This window comes from Mastomys coucha, unplaced genomic scaffold (genome assembly GCF_008632895.1).
Source record: "Mastomys coucha isolate ucsf_1 unplaced genomic scaffold, UCSF_Mcou_1 pScaffold21, whole genome shotgun sequence".
NCBI classification, from domain to species: domain Eukaryota; kingdom Metazoa; phylum Chordata; class Mammalia; order Rodentia; family Muridae; genus Mastomys; species Mastomys coucha.
Genome location: NW_022196904.1, coordinates 35,060,992 through 35,073,676, shown reverse-complemented (window position 1 = coordinate 35,073,676; position 12,685 = coordinate 35,060,992). Strand labels below are relative to the sequence as shown.

At 43.2% G+C, this 12,685-nt stretch overlaps 1 protein-coding gene across 5 annotated transcripts in view; it reads right to left on the bottom strand.

Moving 5' to 3' along the window:
* The window catches only part of LOC116102096 (zinc finger protein 260-like), a 14,174-nt gene extending 5,207 nt beyond the window's left edge, over nt 1-8,967 (bottom strand). The window contains exons 1-4 of one of the 5 annotated variants that reach the window (XM_031386312.1): nt 8,811-8,967; nt 7,642-8,017; nt 3,972-4,200; nt 1,906-2,032 (exon numbers count right to left, since the gene is read on the bottom strand). In XM_031386312.1, the coding sequence (XP_031242172.1) occupies nt 1,906-2,032; nt 3,972-4,109 (265 nt within the window). In that variant the 5' untranslated portion in view covers nt 4,110-4,200; nt 7,642-8,017; nt 8,811-8,967. Of the gene's footprint in view, nt 1-1,905; nt 2,033-3,971; nt 4,201-7,641; nt 8,018-8,596; nt 8,647-8,714 lie in introns of those variants that run through there. The other 4 variants (XM_031386313.1, XM_031386311.1, XM_031386314.1 and 1 more) reach the window with 4 other exon arrangements.
* Nucleotides 8,968-12,685: the final 3,718 nt, after the last annotated feature.

Here is a 12,685-nt window from a genome sequence, read left to right as displayed (position 1 = left end):
CAGGGCTACACAGAGAAACCCTGTCTCGAAAAAACAAAACAAAACAAACAAACAAACAAACAAACAAACAAACATCACATCCATGCAAGCACACGTAGGAAGTAGGCTGGAGAGTGGGTCCGTGGCTAAGAACACTTGTTGCAAACCTAGTGCAATGGAAACTCCCTGAAATCTACAAGGGTGACTCTAGGGAAGGGATCCCTCTAGTAATGAGGGATGGAACCTGAACCAGCTCTTTTCTGTAACCTGGCAAGGCTTCCACCAACAGAGCCACAAAACCTTCCACCTACAATTTGTCCTGTCTGAAAGATGTGCTGGGATAAAGGTATCGCAGAATTTGTCGAAGTAGCCAACTAATGGTCCAACTTGAGACCCAAACCACAAAAGAGAGACCACACCTGACACTGCCTGGAAGGCCAGGAAACAGAGGCTGGATAGCTCCGAGGCCTAGGATAGAACCAAACCAAACAAAAAACAGAAAACAAAACAACAACAACAAAAGCAACAAAACCGCGATGCAGAGACCCACAGCCAAACATTAGGCAAAGCTTGGGGAATCGTGCAGAAAAGAGAGAAGGAGTGAAGGAGACAGAGGGGTAAAAGACACCCTAAGAACTCAGCCTACAGAACCAACTAACAGGACTCAGAGACTGAAACAAAAATTAGGGAGCCTGCATAGGTCTGACCTAGGTCCTCTTCAAATGCTATGGTTGTGTAGGTGGGTGTTCTTGTGGGACTCCTAACAGTGTGAGCTGGAGCTGTCTCTCACTCTTGTCTGCTTTTAGGACCCTTTTCCTCCTACTGTGCTGCTTCATCCAGCCTTGCTATGAGGGGACATAGCAAGTTATTGTAACTTGTTATGCCATGCTTGGTTGATATCCCTGGCAGACCTGCTCTTTTCTGGAGTAAATTGAAGGAGGGGATCTGGGGAGGGAGAGGGGTGAGGGAGTTTGAATAGGTTTGGCTCTCATAGATTCACATGTTTGAATGCTTGGCTATAGACAGTAGTGCTATTATCAAGTGTGGCCTTACTGGAGGAGGTCTGGCCTTGTTGGACAAAGTGAGTAACTATGTAGGCAGGCTCTGAGGTCACCTATGCTCAGGCTCCACCCAGTGTGGAATTTAGTCTCCTCCTGGCTGCCTGAGGAAGATGGTCTCCTTCTTGCTGTCTTCTGATCAAGATATAGAATTCTTGTCTTCTCCAGCACCATGTCTGCCTGCATGTTGTCATGCTTCCTGCCATGATGATAATGGACTAAACCTGAAACTGTAAGCCCCAAATTAAATGTCCTTTAAAGAGTTGCTGTAGTCATGATGTCTCTTTATAGCAGTAAAACATAAATTAAGATAAACTAAGGAGGTGGGGGGAGGGACTAGGAGGTGAGAAGGCAGGTAACTATAGTAGGGATGTAATATATGAGATTAGAATAAATTAAAAAAAGACCATTTGTTGTTCTTGATGATGACTTAGATTTGGTTCCCAGCACCCACATGGTAGTTAAATTGTAACTACAGTTCCAAGGAACCTGATGCCTTCTTCTGGTCTCCATAGGCACTGCACACACATGGTATATGGATATAAGAAACCTTAACACACCCCACTTTTATTATGTGTGTGTGTGTATGTGTGTGTGTGTATGTGTAAGTGCATGCACTTGCATGTGTTGCACATACCATGGCATATGTGTAGAAGTCAAAATACAACTTGGGGAAATCAGCCTTGCAGGCTCTGAGTCAAACTCACTGTAGGCAGCACAAAGCAACGCATGAAAATAACCAAAAAGAAGGAAACATCAAGACAAAAGAAGGGAAAATTCATAAAAGACTTGATATTCTACCATGTTTGGAAAAGCGAAATAAGGAGAGTAAGCCCAGATCTGAGCTCCCCAGGCCAGCTGTGCTCACCCACTGACAAGAGGTGGCTGTAGATCTCCAGCATCACGTCCTGGTACAGACGTCTCTGGGCAGAGTCCAGGTGCTGCCACTCCTCCTGGCTGAAGTCCACAGTCACGTCATCAAATGACACCAATCTCTGTAATAACATAGTCATTGTAAATTAACATTGACAAGCAGAACATGTATTTTCAGTTACCCCCCCACCTCTTAGATTATGCTTTAAGCTTTCTACAAAACACCTACTTCCCATTGTATTTTGGGGTATAAAGGAAAAAAAATACATAAAAAATAACTTGCCACCTATTAAATACTATCATCCCCTCACCAGGAGGCCAGAAATGGATTTTTTTTTTTTTTTTGGTTTTATGAGACAGGGTTTTTCTGTATAGTCCTAGCTGTCCTGGAACTCGCTCTGTAGACCAGGCTGGCCTTGAACTCAGAATACTTTTAGAAATATATACAAAGTAAATTGTTGGGAAGAGAAAGTTAGACACATACCTGGGAATGGCTATCATGTTAATCAGAGTACAGACAGACAGGAAGTGAGAAGTTTGAATTGGAATGTGGAATAGCATATTCTAGAGAACTAGGATGGAGGTGGACGGTAGGAAAAGCCATGGTTTCTGGGAGTGGCAGAGAGCTCCGAGTAGGAGGAGACAATAACAGCCATAATGTCTACAAACTAGTTGTCATCCAAATCATAAGGAGGTACTAAGGGTAGGTGAAGAGGATGTGGAGTTTTCAATTTTGAGTCAGGGATTGTCACTTAAGTAATTCATTGCAGGGACATGAAGATCTTCAACTATAAACAGCTGGTCTTACTGCATCCAATGTGTGCCACTACTCAATGTGATGGTGAAAGGATCTGCCTTTAGCACCACCGAAGACATAAATGCAGCCTTCTGAAGGGCAGCTATTACTATAGCACTCTCTTCTTTGAAAATGGTGGCTAAACTACACAAGAGAAGCGCAGCCAGGTCAATACAAGGTAGGATTTTGGGATAATGACACCTGAACCCAGTGATGATTTTAGCATCACAGGAGAGAGATAACCAGCATGATGTGAACCTGGCAGGGACACAACAGTGCAGGCATGTCACCACTGTGAAGCATACTGCAAGAATAAAGTAAAATTGGAGTATGATTTTTCTCTAGAGCAGAGATCTCCAATGCGAATACAATGGGAGCCGCAAAGTCATCTCAAATTTTCTAGCAGCCATATTAATTACACACAGATGAAATCAACTCAATAGCGTATTTTATTTAGCCCAACATACCTGAATTATTATCTTAAGATACTCAGCTTCAAACTAAAGAGAGGGCTCATCTAAGAGCACTGGCTTCCACTGATCTGGGTTCAAAACCCAAGACCCACACGGCAGTTCACAACTGGTGTTAATTCCAGTTTCAGGGATACGATGCCCTCTTCTGGCCTCTGTGAGAATTATAGGCACATGGTACAGTGCTATAAAAGCAGGCAAAACATCCATATACATAAAATAATATACATTAAATTAAGATACTCAGCTTTGAGGAGCCAACGTGTACCTATGAGCTGGGAGAGAAAGTCAAGACTCAGGGACTCGTACACATGTGTGGTAAAGAGAAGGGTAAGTAGCTGTTACCTTGGCCCTGAACCACTCCCTTCTGGAGGAAGGGAGGAGAGATTCTGAGGCAAAGTTACATAAATGTGTAAGCTGGACATACATCTGGGGAAGGCTGTCACAGGTTTTGGTGATGAGGTTGCCTGAGTTCCCCATGCCTCTGAAGGTTGTACTTCACAGTTGCTACCATAATTAATACACTGTTAGTCTTGGATGCAGCTATTTTTTTTGTCTTGTCAGTCCTTTGGGTTGAAGAGGATCAGGATTCCCCAGGGAGTCACAGATGGGCAGATAAACCTAAACCTAAAAAGCAGCACAATGAACGCATCATGAAAAGATGAGGAAATGCTGGGGTTTCAGCCCTCTACATTTCACTCTTAGCTGGAGAACCAAGGTTGTCTTAGGAACAGGAATCCAATCTTTTGCTTCCAATGTCTACAATGTAGCTGAACTTGGAGCATCTCTCCTTACCTCACATGATCCATCCTGTTCCTCTGCTCCTAATCGCTGGGGCATCTGGAAGAAATTCATGTCAGTAGGCATGTCCTCTGTGGCTTCTACTCTTGGTCTGTCTCTAATTTTCTCAGGATTTTGAAGATAGGTCAGCATGTGGACGATTCTTGAAGAGTTTCGGGGCAGAGGCCAGCTTGGTTATGTTGAGAAAACTGGCAGTACAAATGGCTTAGCCTCACCCAGAGATCTGCAAAGATATCAGAAATTCCTGGGAAGTCAATGACCATATTATCACTCATCCAACAGTTCTTTGCCCATGAAGAGTTGAAAGTTCTACCTGAAGGTCATCCTGTAGACACTGCCGAGCAGACAAAGCCCAGAAATGACCAACTCTCCATTCTACCTCTTAATGGTGACAACAAGAAGGTATTAAGCAAGGTGACATAAAGCAAGATGGAGGTATTGGTCACTGGCATTAGGAATTTGATGTAGGATAAGGCTCATCAGGCCTCAGCTTTTGACCTGGCAGGTCAAAAGTATGACTGAAAAAAAAAAATCAGCTGGCTATTAGTTTATTGTCCAGACAATCTTCTCAGCTGTGTGTCAGAGGCTAGAATACCTAGTGCTTTAAGAGGAGGCAAACAAGGCTGTATGATGTTCCCTAATATGACCTAAGGTCATCAAATGGAAGATTGGGGATCAGTATATATCTGACTTATACAAAATGACACACTGCCCCAGTTCAAGTTTTTGTTTGTCTCTAGGCACTCTTCAAACTTACTAATGTACCTCACAGATTATCTCTTCTAACATATCTCTATAACTCACTACCACAATCCCCTTCTTGAACAAAAAAGATGAGGTATACACAAGAACCAGGACCTCTGGTCTATAATCCTACTCTTTCCTCCTTTGTATTTTGTCCATTTTATTTTGTTATTCTGTAGCACAGGCTGACAGAGAACACATTAGATACTCCAGGATGGCCTTGAGGTCATAGTGTTGCTGCTCCATCAGCCTATCAAGTGTAAGGATTACAGGTATGACCATCCCTCTGGCTGACTATGGATGTCTTCCTTGTCTATAAGGAATCACCCAGCTATACTGGATGTGGTCACTCAGATCAATGATTTTCAGTGACCTCTAAAGACAACACAGGAGTGCCAGGTTACAAACTACCTCCCAGTGATGGACATGCTGCAGGATCCTGAAATTATGGCTAACACAAATATTCTTTAGCGTGTTTAATTTCTTGGTTTCCACATAACCTCAAATAACTCTCAACACAAGGGTCCAAATAACAGAGCCCAGGCTGGAAGCAATACTGATGCTGCTTTCTTTTTTTGAGGGAGGGTCATTTGGCCTGGCTGGCCTTGAACTTATAATATAGGCTGTTTTTGATATTCCGATTGCCCTGTCTCATCCCCCAGGGCAGGGAATAAATGTATGCTCTACCAAGCCTGGCTTGGAAGCAGCACTGAAAGAAACTTCTAGAAGCTACTTTGTCAGCCATGCCTAGTGGCTGGCTACACAAAAGCACAGCTCTCACTTCAAAGGGAATGGGAACAGTTTAGTACCATGGCCTGAGTGCAGAGAATCAGGTTATATTACTCTACCATGTTCCAATGCAGTAACAGCTTGATTAGATTTTTGTATAAGAGAACAAAATGAAGCCATACATCAGAGTAGTTCTAAAGTACATTGGGTAGAGCCAAAAAACGAAGTAGGAACAAACAGGTTCATGGTTGGGGGTGGGGGGGGCGGTCACCACATCATGAAGAATTGTACTGAAGTGTCACAGCAGTAAGAAGGTTGTGAACTGCTGCTGCCTTGGAGGGAAAAGTGTTTGCCAACAAGCCTCACAAGAGGAGTCTGATTACCTGGGGCACACAAGGTAGAAAGGATAACTCCTGACAGTTGTCCTCTGACTTATACATGCACCTCTCCCCTTCCCCCAACCCACACATACTCTCTCTCACATACACACACACACACACACACACACACAGAGAGAGAGAGAGAGAGAGAGAGAGAGAGAGAGAGAGAGAGTGAGAGAGAGAGAGAGAGAGACTCAAAAAGTAAGGTAGGAGGAAGAAGGCTGGAGGGAAGGAATGGATGGTGTTCTTTGGCTTCCATGCTCCCCTGTATACATACATGTATACAGCCAAATAACCCTGTACATAACATACACATCCAAACAATAACAACACTGGTGGCACTGGTGGGACCATTAGGTAGACAGCTTACAACACGGGAGAAAATCTCCTTTACGTTGGAGGCCTCACATGCTCTCCAATGACATTCTTTTTTTTTTTTTTTTTTTGGTAACAGAACAACATTTATTCCCATTTTACAGATGGGGAGACAAAATCTGACAGCCTCTGTGACTCCACGACTCCAGGCCACGGGCCAGTGCCTTGGCCAGTTTGGGAATGGATCCAATGACATTCTTAACCTTTCAGTTATTGGACCCTAATGGGCTGTTTAGGTAAAATACATAGCTAGATATTGACTAACTGTTGGGGAGACCAAAGACAGACTCCACACCTGTAATATATAAACTCTCTACAATCACCCTAGTATTTTTCAGTTCATCAGCCTTGAAGAATCTTTAACATAGGGGTGGCTTGTGGTTTCTGGAAACTTTGGCTACAGACCTACAATCCCGGCACTCCCGAGGCAGGTGGATCACAGCCACATCTGAGGTCAGACTGGCCTACAAATTGAGTTTCAGGTTAGCCAGCGGTACATAAGAATACCCAGCCAAAAGATAGGAAGTAAGGAGGGAGGCAAGGAGAGGGGAGGGAGGGAACAGTGGCTGGAGAGATGGCTCAGTGGCTAAGAGCAGCTGCTGCTCTTACACATGTCTCAGGCTCAGCACCTATATGTGTGCTCACTTATGTAGCTCACAGCCTCCTGTAACTCTGATTCCAGAGGATCAGATGCCCAGTAGGCACACACTTCGTGTCCCTATATACAACTGGCCTGACACTCACATACATAAAATACATTTTAAAAGATGAAACATGGGGCTGGAGAGATAGCTCAGTGGTTAAGAGCACCAATTGCTTTTCCAGAGGTCCTGAGTTCAATTCCCAGCACCCACATGGTGGGTCACAACCATATCCGAATGGGATCTGATGCCCCTTCCTGGTGTGTCTGAAGACAGAGACAGTGTACTCATATATACACAATAAATAAATCTTAAAAAAAAAAAAAGATGAAACACACACACACACACACACACACACACACACACACACACACACGGCTGCTGCTTTTACTAAAAAGCACTGTGTATGTCTTCTTCAGTTTGGCTCTGACTTAAACGCTGCTCCAGTTTCTAACCTACTTCATGCCCAGCCCGGCCTCCATAATGTAGACATCCTCCAGCCTCTTCATGTAGAGTGCTAAGATTACAGGACAGTTGTGTGCCACCACAACCTGCTGGACTACTGTAATACATAACGCTTGATTTCTAAACTTAACCCCAAGTCTGTGCACCAGAGACAGACATGGGGACACTAGGTCACTTTAACTCTCCTCTGCTTTAATGTAACCAATGTATGGAGTCTCATCTTCTGCTTTTCTTTTTTTCCTTAACATTTGTTTAAAGAGGTGGGGATTGGTTGGAGAAGGTAGCTCACTGGAGGTTAAGGAAAAAAAAAATTAAAAGATTTATTCTTACTTTTCAAACATTTTTAAATGATATGTGTGGGGGTGTTTTGCCTGTCTGTGTGTCTGTGCACCATCAACTGGGAGGCCAGAAGGGATCACGGATCTCCTAGAATTGTTCCACCAGGTAGTTCCAAGGCACCCTGTGAGTGTGGGTGCTGGGAATCCAACACTGCTGATCCACATCTCTGCTCTCCTTCTGCCTCTCATCCTCACTGGTCTCTTCAGTAGGCAGACTGGATGAGACCTTGCCTGTTTGGATGCAGGAACCCAGGCTTCTGCCTTAAAATCTTTTTACAGCAGCACCTTTCTGCTTAACTGCCAATCAGCAGTCCTTGCCATATTCACAGGTCCCAGGCACAGGCCAAACCTCCGATCAGGCCTCACATCTGCAAAGGACCGCAGTATTTAGTTAAACAGGCGATTGTAACTGAATTAGACTAGGTTTTTTAAACCCCTTTTCTGCCTTCAGCTGCATACAGGGAGTAGAAATATCCAGAGCACCTGAGGGCGGCCCCAAGGCTTATGTCCCAGCTTAGATGACAGTGCCCACATTAAATATACCTAAATACATCTTCTAACTTTCATGCAGTTCCTTCTGTTGCTAATACTGCTTAGGCTGACATAGACAGAGGACATTGTGTCTTCGACTTGGGCCAAACGTAAACAGATTCATTCCCCCGTTTTCTCTTACTCTTTGGAGTTTTTCTCTCGCAGGCCAGTGTTTGACCAGGAGCCATGGTCCAGTTACTAGCTACTCAAATAGCCCAGAAAGCAGCGCGGTCGCCCTCACAAAGCACCCTACACTGGCCTCGGGCTCCATCGCTGCCTGAGCAGCCCTACTCGCCTGACTCCTAACCTAAGCCAATCACTGACTGAGCGGATCACAAGCCACCTCAAGGTCCTCATCCTGAAGCTCCCGGATGCTGCAGAGCCCACTCACTGAGTCCTGCTCCAAATGCCCTCACATGGTAATTTTCACGGACGACAGTGGGAAATCCCACAGGAGAGCATACTGGGAAGTGACAAAATACAGAGTCGGAAAACCCGCAGGAACAGAAGGAAAGCGAACCGAACGACCCCCACTTTATCCACGGCGTCCCCCTGCAGCCGATTCAACCATCACTCAGCACAAACCAGCGCTCAGCAGCACAGCGTCCTCTCTGCTCCGCAGCCACTCACCTCACACTGCACCTTAGAGAAGCTCTGCACACGGCACGCCAGGGCTGCGAGACTTCCGCCCACAGACACCCACAATTCCATGGGTTCGGATTCCAAACACCCACGCTACCCTGGCAACGACAGCCGAAGCGAACTGCTTTAAGATCTGAGCGGATGTGATCGCTCTAGGCCACTTCCGATTTGAATAAAGGTTCTCTCCATTCACTACCACGTAGCCCTCAGGGATGGTGCGCGTGCGCACCACCACTGGCGGAAGTAAGTCTTGCCAGTACTTATTATGGCTCATCTGGTGGTTTCTGATTTTTTTTTTTTCTTCCCCAAAAGTGCCATGGCTGAATCCACACTCTAGTGACACAGAGGCAAGCATCAAAGTGCATCAGTTCCATACAGCCAGGCAAGGCCTGTGGAATGTGATAGAGTGAAAGTCCAATGCTGTCTCACATTGTTAGGGGATTTAGTTACTACTTGTATGTGTATATAATTCTAAGAGACTGTAACATTACATCTTCCTAAATGTACCCGTTTTTCCTGTATTTTATTTTATTAGATTTATTTTATGTATTTTTGCCTGCACGTTGAGTTTATAGCATCCAGGACAGCTGCAAGAACAAATGCTTTTTAATCTGTTCCTCTTTTTCTTCAACTTTCTCTTAATTTTCACCAGAACTGAAATGAGTTCATATTTTTGAGATGGCCTCACTATGTTGGTCTGACTTGCTTGGAACCGGACATGTAGATCATTCTGGCCTTGGACTCTCAGATATCCCATGGCCTCTGTTTGCCGAGTGCTGGGATTAAGGATGTATACCACCACATTGGCCTTTTCTAATTTTTCAAAGATTGAAAACTATGTGAGGTCATTAGGAAACATGAGGTAAAGTCATATGGAACATCAAAGGTGAGAATCTGAGATGAGCTATCATATATACTTCATATTGAGGCATCTCATGGTTCCCAGAGGATAGAAACCTGTTCTTACTTAGAAGTAAATTTTTTTTTCTAAGTTTCATAATAGAAACAATGTAGAACTAGGTGGGCAGTGGAATAATGATAAACTGGGACACTAGTCAAATGGAAAAAGCATCTAGCACTGTAGTGAATAAATTAGACCTAATGTATAGTATGAGAATAAAATAAAAAATTGAGTTATCTCCACATTAAACACATTCTATCCCTGGATGGTCTAGAACAGTGGTTCTCAATCTGTAGGTTATGATCCCTTTGACAAACCTCTATCTCCGAAAATATCTACATTATGATTCATAACAGTAGCAAAATTAGGTATGAAGTAGCAATGAAAAAGTTTAAGAAGGTTGAGAACCACTAGTCTGGAATTATGTAGACTAGGCTGACCTTGAACTTACTCCGATCTTCTTGTCTATGCTATGCAAGTTCTAGGATTATAACAATGTGCAATCATGCCCGGTTCACATATGGTCTAAATCTTCCCATTGAGAACAGACTACAGGAATGATGATTTAGGAAACACAGTTTCATCATCAAAGATACAGCTCAGGAGTCCCAAAAGAGTGGGCTCAGTCATCCATCACCATAGGGCAAAATTATAATAAACTATATGAAAGTCAGTATTATGCAAATATCAATATCTACTACCTGTAAGCATATCATTATTGTTATCTATACCAATTTATTGCATCCCAGGCACCAACTTATTCTTCTGGAATTAGTAATGCTTATCTATCTGTGTCTTGAGACACTGCTAGTTCACCAGGAAGATAGAGCATTTGTCTTATGGAAATGATGAGCCACTAGGACAGTCAGAAGCTGAATATATATATGTATATATGTATATATATATACATATATATGTAGTAATATAATCAGTAGTATCTGTATATGAAAGAGAACATGTCATTGTCTTCCTGAATGACCTCATCTCATATTTTCCAGTTTAATCCAGTTCCTTGTAAATTTCATTTTATGACCATAAAATCCCACTGTATTTATACTGTAGTTTCATTATACATCCATCTATTTTGATGGACATCTAGGCTTATTCCATTTCTTTGCTATTGTGAAGAGTGGAGGTAAACATGGATTTGTCAGTATCTCTATTGTATGATAAAGATTCCCAGGATGTATATCCTGAAGAGATTAGTTACATGATTGGGTAGTTTCTAATTTCAGAAACTACCACTAAGGTTGCATAGTGAGATCTATAGTCTCAAAACCAAAACAAATCAAACAAACTGAACACAAGAACAAAATCTCAGACTGATGTCACTGGAGTTGCAACAAACTACATTCCCTCAGTCAGTAAAGGCTCCCTTTTCTTCAAATCCTTAGATTTGCTGTCCATTGATGACAGCCATTCTGACCAGGTAAGAAGTTAGCTAAGGAGGTTAAACACTTTAAAAGAACTTGACTGTATGTCTTCTTCAGAGAGTTCTCTGCTCAGTTCCTTATCCTACGTCTTTATTGGCATGTTTTTCTTGTTTGCTTTCTTAAAGTCTTGGTCTTTTAAAGCAATAAGCTGTGATTCATAGGGAAGGGGCTACTGCAGCTCAGGCTTGTTTCTGTCAGTCCTTTAGGTGGAAGGAACAGGCTGCTGCTTCAGCTGAACCCAGTTCCTGTTCCTTTGGCTCCCCCTTTTCTGATTATTCCCCTTCACCCTTTTCAGAAAGTTGTCACAAGTCTTTTGTTGTTGTTACCAGATTTTGTTGTTTTCTGACACAAAGTCAGTCTCTCTCTCTGTCTGTCTGTCTGTCTGTCTCTAACACTGGTTGTCTTGGAACTCATTATGTAGACAGGGTTGGCCTTGAGCTCACAGAGTTCTGTCTGCCTCTGCCTCATGAGTGCTGGAGTTAAAGTTATGCACCATCGCTGGGCGGTGGTGGCGCACGCCTTTAATCCCAGCACTTGGGAGGCAGAGGCAGGCAGATTTCTGAGTTCGAGGCCAGCCTGGTCTACAGAGTGAGGTCCAGGACAGCCACGGCTACACAGAGAAACCCTGTCTTGAAAAAAAGCAAGCAAACAAACAAACAAAAACCAAAAACCAAAGTTATGCACCACCACAACTGACTCTGGATTATGGTATTTCAACCTCATGGGATACCATGCTACCAACAAAGATATGTATTTTAGGGTGGATAAACAATACACTCAGAGATGGGCTTTAATAAAACAAAGCAAAGAGATTCTACACAGGAATATGATTTTGAGAATAGTAGCATATGTAGCATGTATGGTCAAAATATTGTGAAGAGGCAGACAGTAAATATTTGTAGCTTGGAGACCTTAGTGGCTCAGTTGTGTTAGTGGAGCAACAAAGCCACCCCAGAATATATACAAATGAACATGGATATGCTGCATAAAACTTTATTTAAAAAAATCCAGGCAGGTACTGGATAGTGGTGGCACATGCCTTTAATCCCAGCACTTGGGGGGCAGGGGCAGGTAATTTCTGAGTTTGAGGCCAATCTGGTCTACAGAGTGAGTTCCAGGACAGACAAGACTACACGGAGAAACCATGTCTTGAAAAACAAAAACAAAACAAAACAAAACAAAAATCCAGGCAGGCATGGTGGCATATGTCTTTAGTCCCAGCACATGGGAGAAAGTGGTAGATGGGTCTCTGTGAGTTCAAGACCAGCCTGGTAAGCTGTAGATAAGCCAAGGTTACATAGTGAGACCCTGTCTCAAAAAGCAAACAAACAAACAAAAACATAAAACCAAAAAGACTAAAACAAACAAACAAACAAACCCATAATGGGCACAAGCTGGCTCAGTGGTTAATGGCACATGCTCAATTCCTGGGACCTGAATGTTGTTAATAAAGAACAAACTCCCACAAATAGTTCTCTGACTTCCATACATGTGCCATGTCACTCATGCTTACACACACACTACACTAT